This window comes from Coturnix japonica, chromosome 4, assembly GCF_001577835.2.
Source record: "Coturnix japonica isolate 7356 chromosome 4, Coturnix japonica 2.1, whole genome shotgun sequence".
Taxonomy (NCBI): Eukaryota; Metazoa; Chordata; class Aves; order Galliformes; family Phasianidae; genus Coturnix; species Coturnix japonica.
In genome coordinates this window covers 52,031,192-52,050,007 of record NC_029519.1, presented here as the reverse complement: position 1 = coordinate 52,050,007, position 18,816 = coordinate 52,031,192, and the positions used below count along the sequence as shown (strand labels likewise).

General features: G+C 43.2%; 1 protein-coding gene across 3 annotated transcripts in view; it reads right to left on the bottom strand.

Moving 5' to 3' along the window:
* Nucleotides 1-5,287: 5,287 nt before the first annotated feature.
* ELOVL6 (ELOVL fatty acid elongase 6) overlaps nucleotides 5,288-18,816 on the bottom strand; it is a 64,431-nt gene continuing 50,902 nt past the window's right edge. For all 3 annotated transcript variants that reach the window (XM_015861981.2, XM_015861984.2, XM_015861982.2), the window contains 2 exons: nucleotides 10,606-10,757; nucleotides 5,288-7,845 (listed from right to left, as the gene is read on the bottom strand). In XM_015861981.2, coding sequence (XP_015717467.1) covers nucleotides 7,421-7,845; nucleotides 10,606-10,757 — 577 coding nt within the window. In that variant the 3' untranslated portion in view covers nucleotides 5,288-7,420. The remainder of the gene's footprint in view (nucleotides 7,846-10,605; nucleotides 10,758-18,816) is intronic.

Genomic DNA, 18,816 nt, shown 5'->3' with positions numbered 1-18,816 from the left:
ATGCAGTGACTCTGGCAAACCACTTCTCATTTTAAGTCTTTTTCTTATGCTAGAAAGAACAGGTTTTGCCTCATTTAATTCAAACAAGCCCAAGGTCTTCTCACAGGTAACAGTGATTGGATGAGAGGTAATGGTTTTAGGTTGAGCCAGGGGAGGTTCAGGTTAGATGTTAGAATAAATTTCTTCTCTGAAAGGGTGTTGATGCATTGGCATAGGCTGCCCAAGGAGGTGGTGGAGTCATCATCCCTGGAGGTGTTCAAGAAATGTGGAGATGTGGTACTTATGAACACGGTTAGTGGGCAATATTGCTGGTAGGTGGATGGTTGGACTAGATGATCTTAGTGGTCTTTTACAACTTTGGTGATTTTATCATTCCAATATCATGTAGAGAACATATCAACTCAGAGGTTCCATATAGAGAGACATATATTACTATAGGAGCATATATCCTAAAGTTTGTTTTGTCAGTACTGTCATATTTAAAACTGTGTACCTTGCACATATTTTTCTACTTCCCCACATGGTCTGTTGTGCCCTGACAAGGCTTGCTGCTTTAGTGGAGGTCATGGTGGGAGTGCTGTAAGGCCCTTAGTTGAAAGCAAGAACTTAACTTGGTGTCTTCATGGTGTCTTCATAGTTGTTCGGTTTTCTTTTGACCACTCAGTCAGCCAGACTCAGTAGATGTTTCTGATAAGGCAGCTGCCTTCATTTTAAACAAGCCCTGTTAACAGTCTGACTATCTGTACTACCCTCAGTGCACTGCTGGTATAAACTGTGTGGGGTGAGCCCAAGAACAGAAATCCCATCAAGAGCATCCCTCAGATAGTACCTTGTGGTCGCCCCCTTTCCCAAAGCCATCTCCAGGCCCCCCTAGGTATCCCCTGCCACCCTCTGGGATGCAGTCACAGGACCAGGGACCATTAGGATGAGGATTCCTCACACCCATGCTGTGCTAGACCAGAACATCTCCTCCTCTTCAACTCTTGCCTACGTTCCCAGTCCCGTGCTTGTATTGTGCCAATTACCAGATGTGAGAGGATGTTTACCTGGGGTTTGATATATTACATCCTTTCAGCTTGAATCTCAGTGGGCAGGAGCAGCTGCAGGTTATAGTCAGAAATGACATGGTGTTACGCTCATTTCTGTAAGAGATAGCAGGCCTGTAATGCTTTTATCTCCCTAAATGTGGCCTTGCTTGCACAAGTGTTCCTGACTAAACAGTGCTCCCCTCAAAAGCTGAGGCCTCAGGTATCTTGCAGACATTCCCTGAATTTCCATCAGCCAACATGTGTGCTGCTTATCTTATGTAGATAAAGCCATGTTGAAAGCTAAAAGAGGTGAACAGCAAAGCCCTTGTTAGCTGGGTTCTGCTGTCTGCCTGATGAATGCAAGGGGAAAAGGGTTTCAGTGCCCAAGGCAGTTTCTGTGCCACCATTGGGCTGTAAATGTCACTCTGTGTCTCCCCAGCCAGCCCAAATATGGGCCTGACCAGTCCTAGCACCAATCCTGGTACTTTTAGTAAAATTCTGAAGGGAAAAGAATCTCCCCTCCAAAATCCTTTACCTGTGACATGTAAAGCTTTTATACAGAATAATTTATTTCCGTTTATAGCTCATTTCAAAACCACAATGCTCAGGGAATAAATGGGACACATGAGGGTTCAGGTTTTGTTTCACCCCAGAGTTGCAGAGATCAGGACCGCTAAAGGGCAAATGTGAATAATGAGGACATGCGAGCATCAACTGCACTGCACTCAAGTCATACTGATGCACGTGTGCACACACAAAGTAAATGCATATAGTGCTTCTGTGTGGCACACAGAAATAGGAGCATAGCAGAGATTTGCTGGGAAGCAAAAGGCAGAGCTGTAGCCTAAAGGCCAGTGAAATGTCGTTCATTCTCAACAGCTGGGCTTGATGGCACTAAGGAGACCTGACTGGGCGCTACAGGTTAATAAAACACAGAGCCACATTTTTATTTTGAACCAAAAGTTAAAATTTTATTTGGAATATCAATATACCAAAAAAAATAAAATAAAATAAAAACTTCCTTTTATGTAGTGAAATAGCCATTTGAAAATGGTAAAATAAAGACATTTCTCATACTATTCTCTCGTAGCTATTGTACATGTATTATTTTCAATTGTTTTTTTTTTTTTCGTTTTTTTTTTTTTTTTCTTTTTTATTATTTCTTTTTTTCTGAATAGAAATCTAACTCGAGCTTTAAGGCTCCTCAAAGCCCAAAGCATGTAGTGGCTCATTAGAGAAAGCAGATAAGTCAATCAGAGCTGTGTTTTTCCAGCAGACAGCCCTGTCTGAAGCTGTCCAGGGCCGGACAGACATGAGACTTCTCAGGAAGGTCATTGTTTCAGGGGAGTATCATTTCATATCCATTGGGAAATACCCTCCAGCCCCACTTCATGCAGCATTTTATTGAGCTTTATGATGCACTGGGAGGTCCCTGGTCTCCCTTCAGTGTAGGGCTCTTGTGCAGATCTCACCTCATTTGTGTTGAAGAAATCAAATTAATTCTACCCTGTGTGTGCTTGTTGCTCTACTAGAAAATAAGTCTGTAAAAAGGCACTGATCCTGCCCTTGGCCCTGTAAGCAAAGGGGTTCTATGGCCGTGTACACTGATCACAATGGAGCATTTGTAATAGCAGGATCAGGGACTAATTTTTAGCTTGTTTTTAATAAAATAAATGGGATGGGCAACCATCTTCTGCTGTATTTCACCTACTGTATCAGGGGGGTTGGACTCAATAGTCTCTACAGATCCCTTCTACCCCCTGCTATCCTGTGGGATTCCATGAAAATGTGTTGAAATAAAAGAGTAGAAACACACTGACAGTGCTGAGCTGTATTTCATCTCTTTAAGAAGGCTCATTGAAGCAGGTCTGGGAACCAGGACTGAGGACTAATGGCAGGACCTGGGCGGATTGTGTCACTACTCTCTGAACCAACCAGACTGCAATAGACTGAAGCAAAGCTGGTGGACATCTTCGGACACCTGACTAGCAATCTCATTTTCTGCAGGTATTCTGCTAAGTGTTGAGCTTATATGGCACAGTCTGCACTCTGCTGAGCTTTCTGCTGAGCTTTCTTCTTCAACCAAAGCCAGTTTTGTTACTTAAAGGTGGTTCTGCATTTATAACTTGTGTATCAATAGCTCTGTTTCTGGTTCTGAAGTACAGAGACAGTATGCAAATACTGGAGAAATTATGGCACATGCTTACAAAGGCTGCTGTGTCATGGCCACGGTAATTGGCGCCTTACACTGGCTGTTACCTGAAAACCTGATATTGATCCCCTAGGTGTCATTGCTCTCAGTTAATCCATTCTCCTGCATTTTTCTTTTTAGAAGAGAAAAACGACAGGCCCAGCAGTTGGCCAGCTGTTAAAGCACAGACCAGCAGACTGCAGGAGGCCTTTGGCTGCAGCCCCCTTCCATCACAGCCCACCCTGGGCTTGGCCCAGCCTCACGGCAAGCAGGCCACTGGGCACTAGTCAGTCCAGCAAGTAGCTCAGCCCTGTCCTCAAAGCTTCCTCCCAATCCAGGCACCGAATGGTCTCCACTGCCACCTCGCCTGTAGTTTGCGCTCCCCTACAAAACAAGCTTTATTTATCCCTACTGTTCAGCTGGACCTCTTCGAGTGATCCCCTTTGCATGCTTAAACCCTTAAGGTAAGACAGTGCTTTTATTAGTTTCCTCTGAAATTGTGGTGAAAGATGTCTTTGGGAAGCAGCCACTTATGTGTTATCAGTGAGCTGAGATGCACATCAATTGTGACTGACTTACAGGAGGCTTGTTAGCTTGAGGGCTTGCTTTCTCACAGGCACAGCTTGAAGGAACTTTAGAATTACTCAGCTTCTTAGTGTTTCCCTACTAAATCCTGCTCACAGTTGCCTATAGGTAAACCTGCAAACCCTACTGTTTTTATTGTGTCAGACACAAAGTACAGACCTCAGCCCTGGCAGACTGACCTTATCATCAGTGTAACTTGCCAGGCTTCAGCAGCGAATCCCCTGACACCACTGTGGTCACTGTTACAGTCCCATAATGTTTAGTGCACTATGCAAGCTGGAGTCCCCCAGAGTATGTGTGAATATGGCAGAACTGCAGCTTTAAGTAAAGTTACTGACAAAAAGGGTCCTGGTAGTGACAGAACAGTGAGCAAGTGTGGCCCCAAGGCTTAAACCAGGGGAAATAAGTAGGACCCAATTAGCTGTGTTTGGGTTGAAACGGCTGGGATATTAAAGGTGTCATTAACTTAGGGATGACTGTTTAAGTATATGGGTTAAAAGTGATGTCTAAATATCAAGTATGCACTTTTTAGAGGGGAAAAAAAAGAACGAAACAAAACAACTAAAAATGAAAACCAGTATATGTTGACTTTGGACTTACCCTCAACTTCTTTAATGTTAGTTGCCCCACTTGCCTCCAGTGTAAAATCTCAGAGGAGAAGCCCTACAGCCATATGACCTGAAGAAATGTCTCTGTGACATACCAGTTCCAACTTCTGATGACAGATGTATCATTTGTTCCTTACATATTTGATCTTGCTGTCCCTTCCTTACACACATACTCGCTGCCAAACCTATCCTCCCACTGGACTCCCCTTCCCCACTGGTTTCCCTGCACATCTAGGGCACACCTGTACTGCATCTGGATGAGGCCTGTAGACCAGTCCCCTGCTCTGGAGTTGCTAATGAGGCAGCAGAGGAAAGACTTAGCCCTTGGGATGGCTGGGGACACCTCCAGGTTTAACCTGTGGGCAAGCTGGGAGCCAACAACACCTGTGAGGTCTTTCAGGGAATGGGGGTAAAATGCCTGCTCTGCTCAACTCAGTGTCGGCATTGCCAGCATTTCCATCTGGCATACACAGAATGCTTTTTTTTTCCTCCTTCTTTTTTTTCCCCTCATGCAATTAAAGAACACAGTGTATAAAACACAGTGGGTTGTTTGCACACTTGTTAGCAACCCATTGTGTTTTCTGTCTGTGTAAAACTTGGGCCATGGGACTTCACCTAGCTGCGGCATCACTTCCTACTCGTAAAACTTCTTGGGCTTTTAAGCCTCTACCTGCAATCCTCCAGCTATCAGGGGTTGCATGCAGCTCCTTGCATGGCACGATGGGGCTTCTACCAACACTTCCCATTTAGGGGGTAGGTAACTTGAAATTTGGGTTTTCCCCGTTACTTGGTCTTCATAACCTGGTTCTTAGCCAGGGCAAAATTAAGCATGAGGATAAAGGCTTACTCAGCATTACAGTTATCTATTCCCAAGCTGTAGAACAAAATGATTTACACATTTAATTGGTTTTGCCTATTGTTTCAATGTATACAGTAGTCCTATTAATGAATATTGTAGCTTCATTACTGGTTATCACATTTTGCTGCTTGTTGTGTACCGTAAAATAACGTCAGCACATCAATAACTTAAATAACACAAATGTAAACATCTTTTCTGCTTGTTATAATTATGATTTTGGCCTACAGAGGCTTTTTGATTTGTAAGACCATTCACATAACATGGAATGTAACTTTATTTGTTTTTCTTTTGTATATAATGAGACACCGAAAGCCCTTGTCATCTCTTAACAAGATACTAAAGCAGCTCTGTTTCATGAATGACAGCACAATTAAAGCTAAAAATCATAATTGAGAAAACAAAACCAAACCCTTTGCACTGTACAATCTCAAATTAAAACAAGAAAGATAATGACAATCTTTTGCAATAGCCAGGAAATGTGATTCTCTGCCGCGGGGCTTTTTTCTTGCTGACAATTCACAGAACGTGTATATGGGTGTAGTTATAGGTGTGTGTATTCTACGCAGAACAGCAGTCCCTATTTTGTTGATCTAGTTCTTCTAATTGTTTAGTTAAGCTACCTAACTGATACAATTTAGAGTACTACATTAACACATTTAACATCAAGTTTACATACTTGCGTCTTTGAAATACTAGGAACTTTTACACATTTTATTTGGCTTTGTAAGGACTGGAATATCACAGATAATGCAATCTATTCGTCTTTGAGAGAATATGGCTGTTATCAACTAGCTCTCTAAGGTTCAGAGTGAAATATGTTTCTCCTTATTTCTGTAGCTGACTGCGGAGAAGAAGAGTTTCTTCGTTAGTGGTCAGTCTGATGTTACAGTACAGACTCTGCAGAGAGAGAGATACATGTTTAATGAAGAACAATTCTCTCTGGACATTAGAGCTAAGCTGTTGCAGCAAAATCGCTCCGCTCAGACTAATTTCCTATACCAATCCCAAGAAAATCTTATTCCGGGCACGTTTTGCAGTAGTATCTCCATGTGACCAGAGGAGGGCTCTTGGCACATCTTTGCCCAGCCTGGCAGGTGCGTTCAGAGGCACAGAGCCACCCAGGGTTGCCTGGTCCCGTGCTTCTTCCCCTTGCCTTGCCTCCCGGGTCCACCCGACGCACGGCTTGGGAATCAATGGGAAGAGGCGTCGCTCGCTGGCTAGAGTGGCTTCTCATTTCCCCTCATTCCATTCCGTGTTGCTGTGGGTTAATTTGAGATTGATGGATAATTCTTAAAAATCATGTTTCAGGAGTTGCCTCCCTCTCCTTCCTGAACATTCATCTGCTATTAGCCCCTGGTAATTTAGCAAATATCACTTGATTTAACCCTCTATGTCTTATCCTGCTGCAGAAACTCCTTGCCTTTAGCTGAAAAATGCACTTGGAAAATGCACTTGCTGAGATATGTATTGCAACAGCACATCTTTTCATGTTAGGCTCTTGTACAAGTCCTACTCCCTCCTGCACCCCAGAGAGGTGCCTGCCTCCCAGCTCTACTCCCTTGGCACGGGACAGAGCAGAGCACTCAATATCTTCTCGCTGCCATTCATGACCACAATGGAGTTCAACCGCTTTCCACATAGGTGTACGTGACATCCTCTTGGGTTTCCTTTTGGCTAAAGGTATAAACCTGTTACAGAAAAGATTTTTATTTCACAATCCTACCACTAATGTAAATGTTTTGTTCAAGTTAAATGCTGAAAAACTATCAGAATTTAGAAACTTTTTTTTCCACAATAAAATTCTTTTCCATCCCAGGGAAACACAGTTTATTTAATGTACTTTCTTTCCCCTCAATATTTTTCCTTTCTGCTTTTCTTCACTTCTCACTTATCTCATTTCTTTTCTGGAGCAGGCAGGTACAAGAAGGAAGGAGTCTTTCGTCAGCAGTCCTTTGAGTTAGAGTAGATTTCAGTGAGTCCTCACCATGATAGGATCATAAACTTACTGGGTTAAACCAAGCTAACTTTCCCTAAGCTGCCAAGTTTTAGCTGCACCGTACATATATGTGTTTCCTTGTGCCATTTTCTTTTCTTGTGAATTTGTTTTTCTTGATGACCCTGAGCTATGGCTTCTGTCTCATTCTCACCACTAGTCAACCTTCTTTGCTTTTGTTGTTTTGCCAATATAGGCCTCAAAGAAAAAATGGCAGAAGAGCACAAAGTAGCTGAGGTACATGAGAGAGGACCAGATGATGTTCTGCACGTGGGAATGGCACTGGCCATGCTGCATCCAGGAGAAGACCAGGTAGTTGATTACACAGCCGACCAACATCTGGGTGATCTGGGACAAGGTGATGAACATGGCAAACTTGCGTGAGACTCTGAAGCCAGCAGCCCGCAAGGCATAGTAAGAGTACATAACAGCGTGCACTCCATAGTTCATGGTCATAAACCAGCCACCGCCAGCCACCATGTCCTTGTAGGAATACCAAGAATAAAGTAACACAGTAATGTGATGGTACCAGTGTAAGAAGATGAGCTTCTGTTTCCTAAGAATAATGAATATTGTATCTCCTGCAACAAAAAGAAAAAACGGAAAAGAAAAAGAAGGGAGGAAATGAGAAACACATCAAACACAGTTACTGAATTCTGTAATGCTCTCTTCCCATTGCTCTTGCTAGAGCATACACTTTTGGAGCACGAAAGAGCACCTCAGCAACCGAACTCACAGCTTGTCAGATCTGAGCACCAGGTTGGGTCTGATATCTTGGTGCTTTTCGGAAAACCTAAGAATCCCCTTTTTGCTGACTGGACAGCCCCTGTTCAAAAACTCCATAGGTCTTTGCTGTGAACATAAAGTGTGAAAGCCCCAAGTGAGGCAGGTGGATATACATGCATCACCTCCAACTGTCAGACTCTTCATCATGCACTGCAACTACAAGAGAAAACCAGAGAACAGAAAATCTACAGAGGAAGCAGCACTGTGGTTTGAATGTCTACCTGCAACTGGCTCTAATTAAATATCATGCAAAAAGCTATTGCATATGTAAACTACATTACTGAAGGTATGTAACTGCCAGAAAGAAAAAAAAAAATGCTTTTAGAAAGAAACTTGGTTTATGTTGGAATGAACAGTCTCTCTGCAAGTTCATGTTACTGATGTAGAAAAGCACATTTCAAGTTTTATTCCTTGTTCTTGTCTTTTTCTTTCTTCTGCTTCTTGTGATTGCTCTGAGCATCCCAATTAGATCTACCTATACATAATTAGATATAATGAATATATATGTATGCTACTTATGTGCTATTGTTATGGACAGTGTTCCCAAACAGGTACCTTGAGATTTGAATCAGGGCCCTTATTTCAACATATATATCCCTGAAAATCCAAATAAGAGTATCAGTGAGGGCTGGAATTGAAACTGCACCATCTGCACTAGGTCTCCAAAAAGCCATAATACTTCTGTTTATCTCATTAGCTACAAGATGTTGACTCGCATTTCAATAAGCAATCATATGACCAATTTATTGTTGATACGTAGTTCAAGCTGATATCCTCCAATTTTAACCAAATGAGATTTCAGTGGTTTTGCAGTAATTTAAGCAGCAGGAAACCAAAGGATTCTGACACAGCAAAACAATTGGTGTCTGTCCCTTCCAGTGTTTATGCTGATGAATTGCAATCCTGTAATTTGCTGAATCAAATTCTCTGCTGAAAGGTAGACTTATTTTGCTGCACACCTGAACACAGTGAATTCTGCATCCCTTTGAGGTTTGGCAAAGGCATCCTCCAAAAGGAAAGCTGGAGGGCTGCTGAATCACTGTCTCCTTCCCATTAAAACAATCCTCTCTTATACTAATAAGCTGTGGGATCAGAACACGCACAGATGGGATGTTAAGTTGGCTTTGGCATGCATATCATAAGTATCATTACAAATAAATCACTGGAGTGACAGCCGTTTATAAAAAGCCGCATCACACTGGATTTGGGATTTAAAAAGCCACGGATGTTGTGGGAAACTGGCTTCTATCTAAAGATAGCTTTCAACATTCAGGGAGGAAGCACATTACTGTTCATAATTGTATGCCTGCACATATATTTAAGGATGAATGCTACAGAATGGAAGTAGCTTCTTGCCAACACAATGGCTCTAGCTCAGCCTCACACCAATATCCACAGGGTGGGTGGCTGCCAATGATGCTGCTCAGATTTGTCTGCAACCACTGACTACTTCAGAAGTGATTGGCCAGGCCTAGTAACACTGACGGGAATACCAGGGGAATCACCCTTTGTCCTCACAAAAGTTTCACGGGGAGCAGAAAGGATGTGATGTTTTCTCAACATCTGCATTGTGATCATGAAGTAATACTGGTCTCTCGGGGCTGAACCTGGACCTACAGATCTACTGCATGAACTTACAAAGCACGAGACCCCAGCTAAGAGCAATAGTGGACTTGTATCTCCCACTGCTGGAAGACATGGGGTAACAAGCACAAAAATGCAAAGCACATGAAGCATCCCTGACTGGCAAGTTTGGCTATTAGAAGGATGGCAGTGTGTTCCTGGCAAACTGCTGCAGACTTGAAAAAAAACCATCTCTGGAACTCCAACTCTAACTGATGTTTCCTGACAGAGATTTCTTACTAGCTTTTCCTGGTTGTCATTCTACCTACAGCTCTTACTGTGTCAGGATGCCAAATATCCTTGAGTAGTGGCCACTTGCAGATGAAGACAATATGTGTAACAGCAGGAGCTCTAAAGAGGAACAGGAAAACCTTTTGCCACTTACTTACAGAATGCATCACAACTGTGTGAATCTGTGGCTGATGTCCAGCTGTTGTTAGATAGCTAAAATCCACAGCTGGCAGATAGGCTACATGAATTAATGGACAGGTTGGTGATGTGGCAGACTCCAGTCCTTTAAATACACTGGAGCTTAGTTGAGGACTTGGACCTACCTGTTCTGTTACCTGAAACCAATGTTATTGTAGGTGTGCTGACAAAGGCTAGGAGAAAGCTCAGAAAGCTGAGCTGCAATTTCAGCTTTGAAGATGTGTCTAAATGAGGCACACTTTGGAGACCTCCGTCTGGACAGCCTGAGGTGTATATACATACGTAAGACTGTCCTGTATGACTAGAGCAACCAATCTAAGGGCTTTACGCTCTGCCAAATTACTTGCAAAATGAAGTTTTGAAACAATGACAAAGGCCCAGCTGTTTTTCAGAAAGACTGACAGGCAGAGGATAAAGCACTGAACTTGATGGCATTTAGAGAGAATGCTCTCTTCAGTCTGCTCAAATAGGCATAGCAAGAAAAAGGGAGACAGGGTACTCACCTAGTTCAGGTGCTTTGCTTAGCACAAATGCATATGCCCAGAATTTGCTGACAGGTCCAATGTAAAAACTCTGGTCACACACTGACTGCTTCAGGCCTTTGGTCATCAAAATGTACAGCATGTAAGGAGCAGTTCGAACAGCACCGAATATACTTTAAAACAAAAAGAGAAAATGAAGAAAGTTGAGTAGATACTTGGCATCTACATGTGGTCACTTCAATTCATTATGAGAAAAAAAAGCCATAGATGTGCTGAAAAAAATGAGCTTGAGACAGCCTTAAAGTTGAAGTAATTCTTCTGGCTTCTAGGAAGGTATTCTGAACTCATATTTGCAAAGTGGACTGCAGTAGTATGCCCTGGTGAAAGTCTGGAAAGGTAACATCAATGGTTTTTATTTCGTTACTACAGGAAGGAGCCTTCTGTTTTCTGGAACTGTTGGAGACCCCTAATTCCACTGAAAACAACATGCAGAGTTTTGAGGCAGGTGGCTAGAATATTACAAGACACGAGTTAATACAGAGCTGTCATCAATACAACCAGGAGCAACTCCCTCTTCTGATTTCCTGGGTTTTCTCTTGTCTCTCCCTGTACGTGTTACATCCACAGGAGTTCTGAGCAGTGAAGAAAACAGGCAGGGTGCACAGATTGTAGCGGGATGTTGTGGTCAGGGCTGGTGGTTTGGTGCACGTGCTGACTTCGTCTCTTAACAGGTCACTGCTAACAGAAGAACTGACTGGTTGAACTGTTGTAAACAGCATAGATTCACCCTCATGTCACCAGTGAGGTGCAAGGTAACAGTGTTCTGTAAATGAGAAACATCATGAGTTTTGAAATTATACTAATTAGTGCAATTACAGAGGAGATAGGTTCAGATAACAGAAGACACCCAGCTGATGGAAAGAGATTCTGTCTCAGCAGTGAGGCACTTGGCAGAAGTAATTGCCTCGCAAGAACACACTTGCTCATTGTTTAACACCATCACTTGGTGGGCCTTCAAAAGCCATGATGAATATAGAGTGAAACAAGCACCTTTCAGAAAACTGGAGCAAAGGCCAAAATCCCTCTGGGGTTGAGTACATCTTACTTCATATCACACATCCCTGTGCTTCTACTCAGGTACACCTTATCTCCCTTCTAGCTTCTCTGTGGCCCTGTTCTACCTGTCTTACTTGGTCAGACTGGATGGTTCAAGTAAGCCTGTACAGCTCTTGATTTTTAAATTATTTGCATAAAGTACTCAGATTTCCAAATCTACGGCATTTATGTAACCAGTCCGACTTGCCTGCTGTTAGCAGCAATACTGCCCTTTGCCCACCCTTGCCCACTGCACGTTATGCTCCTGCGCTTTTCCATTTTGCTGCACGAGTTTTGGCTGTGCTGTCAGAAAATTCAGACAATGGTCAACACTGCTCTGTTCTCCTTAGAAGCTACTATTATTAGCTGCTATTTGAATGGTGGTATTTGCTCATGGCTTCTACTGCCAGACAAGTCCTCCTGTTCTGCACGCAAACAAAAAACCCATCCTGCTGTGGTACAGGTTTACAGAAGGTATTTAGGTAAGCCTAGGTTTCCCAACAGAGCCACCCAAAGTTTTGCATACATTCCCACGACTAGGCAGGACAGCAGTGGTAGTCCCTCACATACAGATTTTGGACTCATCCATCCCTTCACAATGAATGGAAAGTGCAGCACTCCAGGCGTCTCTGCAGCCTGCAGTGTGGTTCCTCCTCAGAGAGATTTTCCCTCCCAGAAGTGCTGCCTGTGCACGTTTTTCTCACGTCTTTCTGGCATCGGTCCCTTCCACCTGGCAGAGAGTGCCCAAGCCTGCTGAAGGAGTTGTGAAACTGGGCGCAACTTGCTCCATGCCTTCTCTCCAACGTTTCACTCTGTTTTCCTAGGAGCTGCATTTCTTGTTCTCAAGAAGACAGGAGATCTTCACAGCAACATGATCAAATCACTTCCTGAGGCACTGAACTCCTCAACTTGGCCAGGGCAGGCTACTGCTTGCCTCCTGCGTTTCAGGTGGTGGTAAAACCAGGTGGAGGAAGATGGAGAAGAAGAGCTAACAATACACAGCCATTTACCTAGTTCTCTAATTAGCAAAGACTTCAAAGCTGACATTAAAATGGAAAAAAAAAAAAAAAAAAAAAAAAAGGACAAAATCTAGAGTTAGGAAATCAAACAGCTGCAACTATGAGCCTTTGTTTGCAAAGAAACTGTACTGCTCTTCTAAAATATCATATATTACTGAAGTTTTAAAGCCAAGAACTCACGAGCACATACTCAGATGAGAGGAGCACTGACTCAAGCAAGAGGTAGATATTGATTTAACTGCAGGTGACTCAGAACGGATGCCCATTGACTTCATCTGGACTGATAAGAAAGCAGAAGAGTATTTGCCTTGTGAGGACGGCACAGTCACGCTTTGCTGTCCTGCATGGATGTGACTCTTCCTGTCTTCCTGTTAAGCAACAATCGCAGAGCTCTCCTTGGAGCAGGCACACTTGGGCACACACTCATTCTTAATTGCAGCAGGAGTAATTTCGTGGTACGGCAGCTTCCCTAAAAAGAGGTTCATGACTCCAGAAGCGGCAACAGCTTAGTGTGGTGTGTCAGACTGACCTAAAATCATTATCAGTGAAGAACAAACTAGATTTTAGTATAATTCACAAAGAAAGGCTTTATAAATAAGAGGGAAACTGGAAGTAACTGATCTGGCTGATCCTAATACTTGCCATGGACAGGTAGCTATTTGTGCCAAAACACTTGCCAACAAGCACAGACCACTGGAGACAGATGCCTGCAAACACGCCTTGGATCCAGAGAGCTTGTTGTGCTTCTTCCACTTAATCTTGTTTGCACTGTGAGGTAAGATCAACCAACACATTTCTATCTTGCAAAGACACGATGTGCAGCAAAGTGATAAGACTGCTTGCTCAGTAAATCACTTCTGTTTCATTTTGCCCTCGCCCTGCTCTGTGCTGTAGCTTTTGTGAGGTATTGAAGAGAACTGCTTACCAAAGCAGTCTGTCTAGCGCGAATCATCCGCAGGGATTTCAGAAATAAGGTAGCAGTGAATTATTGTACAATTACAGCCTTTTGCAACAAGAGAGACTGATCAGAAACAAACTACACCAGCTAATGCAGCTTTCTCATCTATTCAGACTCAAAATGTCCTACATTCTCCTCCCTGCAGGCAGTGGCTGCTCTGCTAGGCTAACAAATGCCCAGCTGATATTTTGCTGGCTATAACATGAGCAAAACACATCCATGAGTAAAATAAAATCTAAAACTTTTCCCTCATAAACTTAATTTCAAACGTAGGCCTTAAAAGCCATCACACGCATGGGTCAGGGCAGCATTTTTGAAGGAAAACTGAGGGCCAGGAGCTCCCTGATGTGGCAGAAGACAGAAACAGGCATCAGTGGCCAAAGGCTGCTCACTGCTCCATGTTTCCTCCACCCTGCTGTCAGAAGCATGGCTCCCAAAAGTCAGAAAGGGCAGCAGGCAGCTGTGGCCTCAGCTGTCACTGTGGCAGGCCCAGCTCCTCCTGCTGCAGCTACTTCCCTGCAACTGGCACTGCTCAGACCACATCCCAGCCCAGGAGCAATACTGCAGGACTGAGCAGGAAGCATGGCTTCTGCTTTAAAAAATAAATTGAAAAAGCTAAAGAAATCCAGGCTTACATTTATCCCACAACAATGGCATTATTGCATTTTGTAATGTCCTACTCAGACATTACTCATTCTGATAATATTTTCCTATCTAGAAACAAGCCCACACCCCAACTTTTCAGCACACAGTTCAGCTCACAATGCAGCAGCACTGTGAGATTCACAGAGAGGAAATCCTTTACTCTGGGTTTGTGCCCTAAAAAATACCAAACAAGCTGATCCAACACCCTGTGCCTATCGGCTGGGTCTCTGAAGAGACAGTGACCAGAATGAGTGTAAAATACATTAGCCAGAGGTGTCAGAAGTGAAACGCTTCTATTTTCTAAAGCATGCCCCCATGCACTGTAATCTGCAGATGTGGCACCAGCAAGGAGCAGCAACAGGGAGCACATGCACAGCAAGACTGTGCTGTGCTGCTCAGTACTAGAGAATTACCACAGGGACTTTGTGGGGACATGGCTGGTCTAGCACCCAGAGCCCCATAGGCTGGCTGGGGGAAAACAAAACCCAGATCTGCCCAGGAAGCAAGTCACAGAATCTCTGCAAATGCAGTGCCCCCCAAAGTGTGGTCCTGGAGCACCCAAACTGAGGATAATCGGGGCCCAGGAGAGCAGGCTTTCCTCACCAACTCCGGCACCCGCATGGCCTCGCAGTCCTTCCTTGTCACACCATAACGGTGAGAACAAAGGAGGCAGCTTTTTTTCATTTTAGCATGCAAAATATTTACAGAGGAAGGACACCGAGTTAGAAAGAGATGTTCAAAGGTCAGCCCCACCGACGAATGTGGAGCTTTCTAAACCTCCTTTGTGATAAACCAGGCTGCATTCAGCTTTCAGGCCTATTCAGCAAGTGTTTTGCTTGTCAGATCAAGTTTCCTTTCTCCTTTTTGCTTGGTCTCTTAACAAAATCAAACAGCCTTTCTGTGCCCTACTGCCTGAGACCTGCCATTCTAATATGGGAGCAAGAGGCTGTGGAGTACGTTGTGTGTGGGGTGATCACAGGGTGCATAGACACCCCTTGGGCTGGCAGCACAAGGTAGCCTGGAAGCACATAAAATATAAGCAGATACTGGGAAAACATACTGAGAAAGCACCTGTATGAGAAGTAACTGCCTGGATTAAGTTTCTTGAACAGAAATGCAGCTGAAACCACCTCCAGTAGAGAAGCTCTTAGCCCCCCACTTAGCTACCCCTGAATTTGACATGGCCAAGAAACTCAGAAACTCCTGAAATAAAAAGCAGTAAACTAAGACCAGTGTGGACAGGCAAAGCAGTCAAAACACAATGTACTTGCTGCATTGCTACGGTAGCGGTGGTGATCAATGGGAAAGGAGTAATTTTATGGAGCTATTTGCCTCCTCCAAACCTAAAATCAATCACAGAATCATAGAACAGCTTCAGTTGGAAAGAACCTTACAGATAACGCAGTTCTGACCCCCCCTCTGCCATAGGCTGGTTTCTCCCATGCTGTCAGACTGCCCAGAGCCCCAACCAAGCTGGCCTTGAATGCCTCCAGGGATGGGGCATCCCCAGCCTCTCTGGGCAGCACGGCCAGGTCCTCTCCTCCTTCTGAGTAAAGAATTTCTTTCTAACAAACATCTAATCTAAATCTCCCTTCTTTTAGTTTAAAGCCATTCCCCCTTGTCCTGTCTGTGTTTACACTCTCTGGTGGCCTCAGGCCCTGCAGGAGTAGTGTTCTAGGAGACAACAAGCTTTTGTGTTAGCAAGGAAAAGACCGTCATAGGAAATTTTAGTAGTTACCACAGGAGATAGGGCAGGCCACCTTCATCCTCCACACTAAAATATGAAGTCACATTTCTTTCAGTTCCACCAAGATCCAGTTGCAGTGAGGGTAATGACCAAGTTGAAATCAAAGGGAATGTCCAGGTTAAAGCAGTTCCTTGGGTGGTGCAAAATGAGGAAAGAATATTATGGCTGGGGCTGAGCCTACTGGTTTTTATAGGTGCCTGGCACCCATTTGAAGCCTATTGTTCCCAAACCCTTTGGAGCAGACATGCACTACAGTTTCAAGGCTGGAGAAGAATTAAAGACATAACAATAACCTTTCAAGAGTCTGCAGAGATGACATTTGTTCCCCTGCAGGGAGGGGACTAGCAAGACGTGCCTCGTGAAATACCAGCTTCCTGACATAAGGAAGCATAGGCTGAGCAAGAAATACATTTCCTGACTAATTGCTCTTAAATTTAATTAATGAATGCAGGAATGTATATGGCATAGAAACTATAAGGTTGCTTTAGGCTTATCTATCTGTGATTGCAAAATCACGGTATCCTTGCAGCAGAGTGAGCAACCATAAACTAAGAAACCAATCATTAACTACAGATGAAACATGGGAAATAACTGGCTGTCATTCAGTGGCCTACATGGAATTGATGGATTCTATCTGGATCTAAAGTGGCCCAGTCAGTGCAATAGGACACGTTCTCTAATCTCACAGAAAAGCAGCCTAGAAAAGGATCTGGAATCCAGCATTCTAAATGGTCAATGTGGTGCAAAGACAGCACACATGAATTTTTTTCTAATTTATTTAATATTTTAGTAACTGACTAGAAGAGCCATTTCATATGTCTGCAGCTGGAGATTAAAAATATTTTGCTCAGTTTGTTGAACTGAGGGTTACATTTTTCAACTAGATGTATCAGCCTCTTGGGTAGTGAAGGATATATGGTGATATTTGTATTCACTAAATAATAAAAAACTTTGGAAAAAAATAATACTATCTAGATATTTGGCCACTCTTGACTCTAAACGTAACATTTATGAAGCATTTTACAAGCATTTAAAGGAGGAGACTTAATAGTGAGTTACTTTGAAATCCTACAGACACACTTGTTCAAATTATGGCAGATAAACTGAGCCCAACTGTTATTTTTATGTTAACCTTCTCTGCCATTATAAATAGGCTGTTGTTCCACCATCTTTCAACATTTCTGAGGTGCTTTTGAGCAACATCAGGGTTAGATACGGAAAGAGAGAGACCTGGCCCTGCAGAGACTGTTCTCAGCAAGCACACACAAACCACCTTCTTGTTTTCCCTCCCAGAACTGGCCTCAGTACCTCACAGAAAAACTCCATCCCCTTATCAAATCTGCTTGTGATGAAAAGGACATCTCCACTCCTTCCACAGAGCAGACCTTCCTTGTTGCTGTACCAAAATTTTGGTCTTATCTGCTTTCCAACAGCCAAGTGATCTACCACTGCCAGCTTGGGTTGTCCCACAGATATCAGTGCCTCAGCAATATCCACGCCAGCAATTGCTTTAGCTCAGATGTCTATGTATCAAGATCTGCCAAGGACAAAGCTGTTCTTCAGCTGGATTACATTCAGGTTTAGACCTAACTTCCTTCAGGCATCTCTTTGTGTTGGCATCACCAAGGCTTTTAGCATTGTATTTGTGAATATTTCAGTTCTTAATGGCATTTACTCTTGTGACAGCCTTGTAAAGTGGCAAAGCATTGATCCATTTCAAAGACTGGGAGGTAGGGCAAACTGAAATTTAAGTGTCCTGTGAAAAAAAATCTGTGCCTGAGCCAGGACAAGCAATGTTGTGCAACATCATGAATTGCATGTGGCTCACTGTCTTGTCCATGAGATCTGTTTGACTTAAGCAGGACCTCACTCTATCAGTGAAAACAGTATTAAAGAATCCAAATTAAATGCTCTGGCTTGGGGCATTTTCAGAGAGAAGACCCTCATATAAAGAATTTTCTGACCTACCACAATTTTTGTTCCTCACTTTTTAATATTACTCCCTAAACTTCCAAGTCACAAATTCTCTGTCTTAATCATACCTGCATCTTTAAATAGTTGTAGACATATGCTTCTTGACATCACCTTTTCATCGTGGGCACCTCTGATATGTTGGCAGCATACTCTCAAGACATAAAATACAGAGTAATGTGCAGAGAGACACAATGAAAGTTCATAAAGCCCTGATATCCAAGAAACACAAACAGCTGAAAACTTACTTAGCTAGAAGACCAGATAAGAGCAATGCACGCCTGCCCCACACTTTGTTGCACTCCTATTTTCCCTTGACATGTCAGGGTAATACAAGCATGGATTTGATCTGTCACAGCTGGACACATGCCACAAATAAGAGCCTATATAATGAGTTTTAAGAGAACCCTTGCTTCTATTTCACTTTGTCTTGCCCTCCAGATTTGTGTAGCACCAGATCCCAGCATTCCATGGTAGGAGAAAATATTGGAACTCTTTTTCCACATAGATTTTTAGCTGCTGTTCTGATTATCATGGATGCTTTGTATGAATGTTCCTTGCTGATCTCTTTACTCGCACCAGTGAACTCCAGATGAAAACCCATCATTTAAAACCACCCTCCTGCATTGGATCCCAATCCACACCCAACTCCTTGTGACAGGTGCAGATACAAAAACAACACAGTGGTTCCACAGTGAGGTGGAAAATTCTGTGTCAGTGTTCTTAAAAACTCACTATTTCCTTTGCTAATGACCTCATTTGATAAAATGGCAGAAAATGTGACTATTTAATGCCAT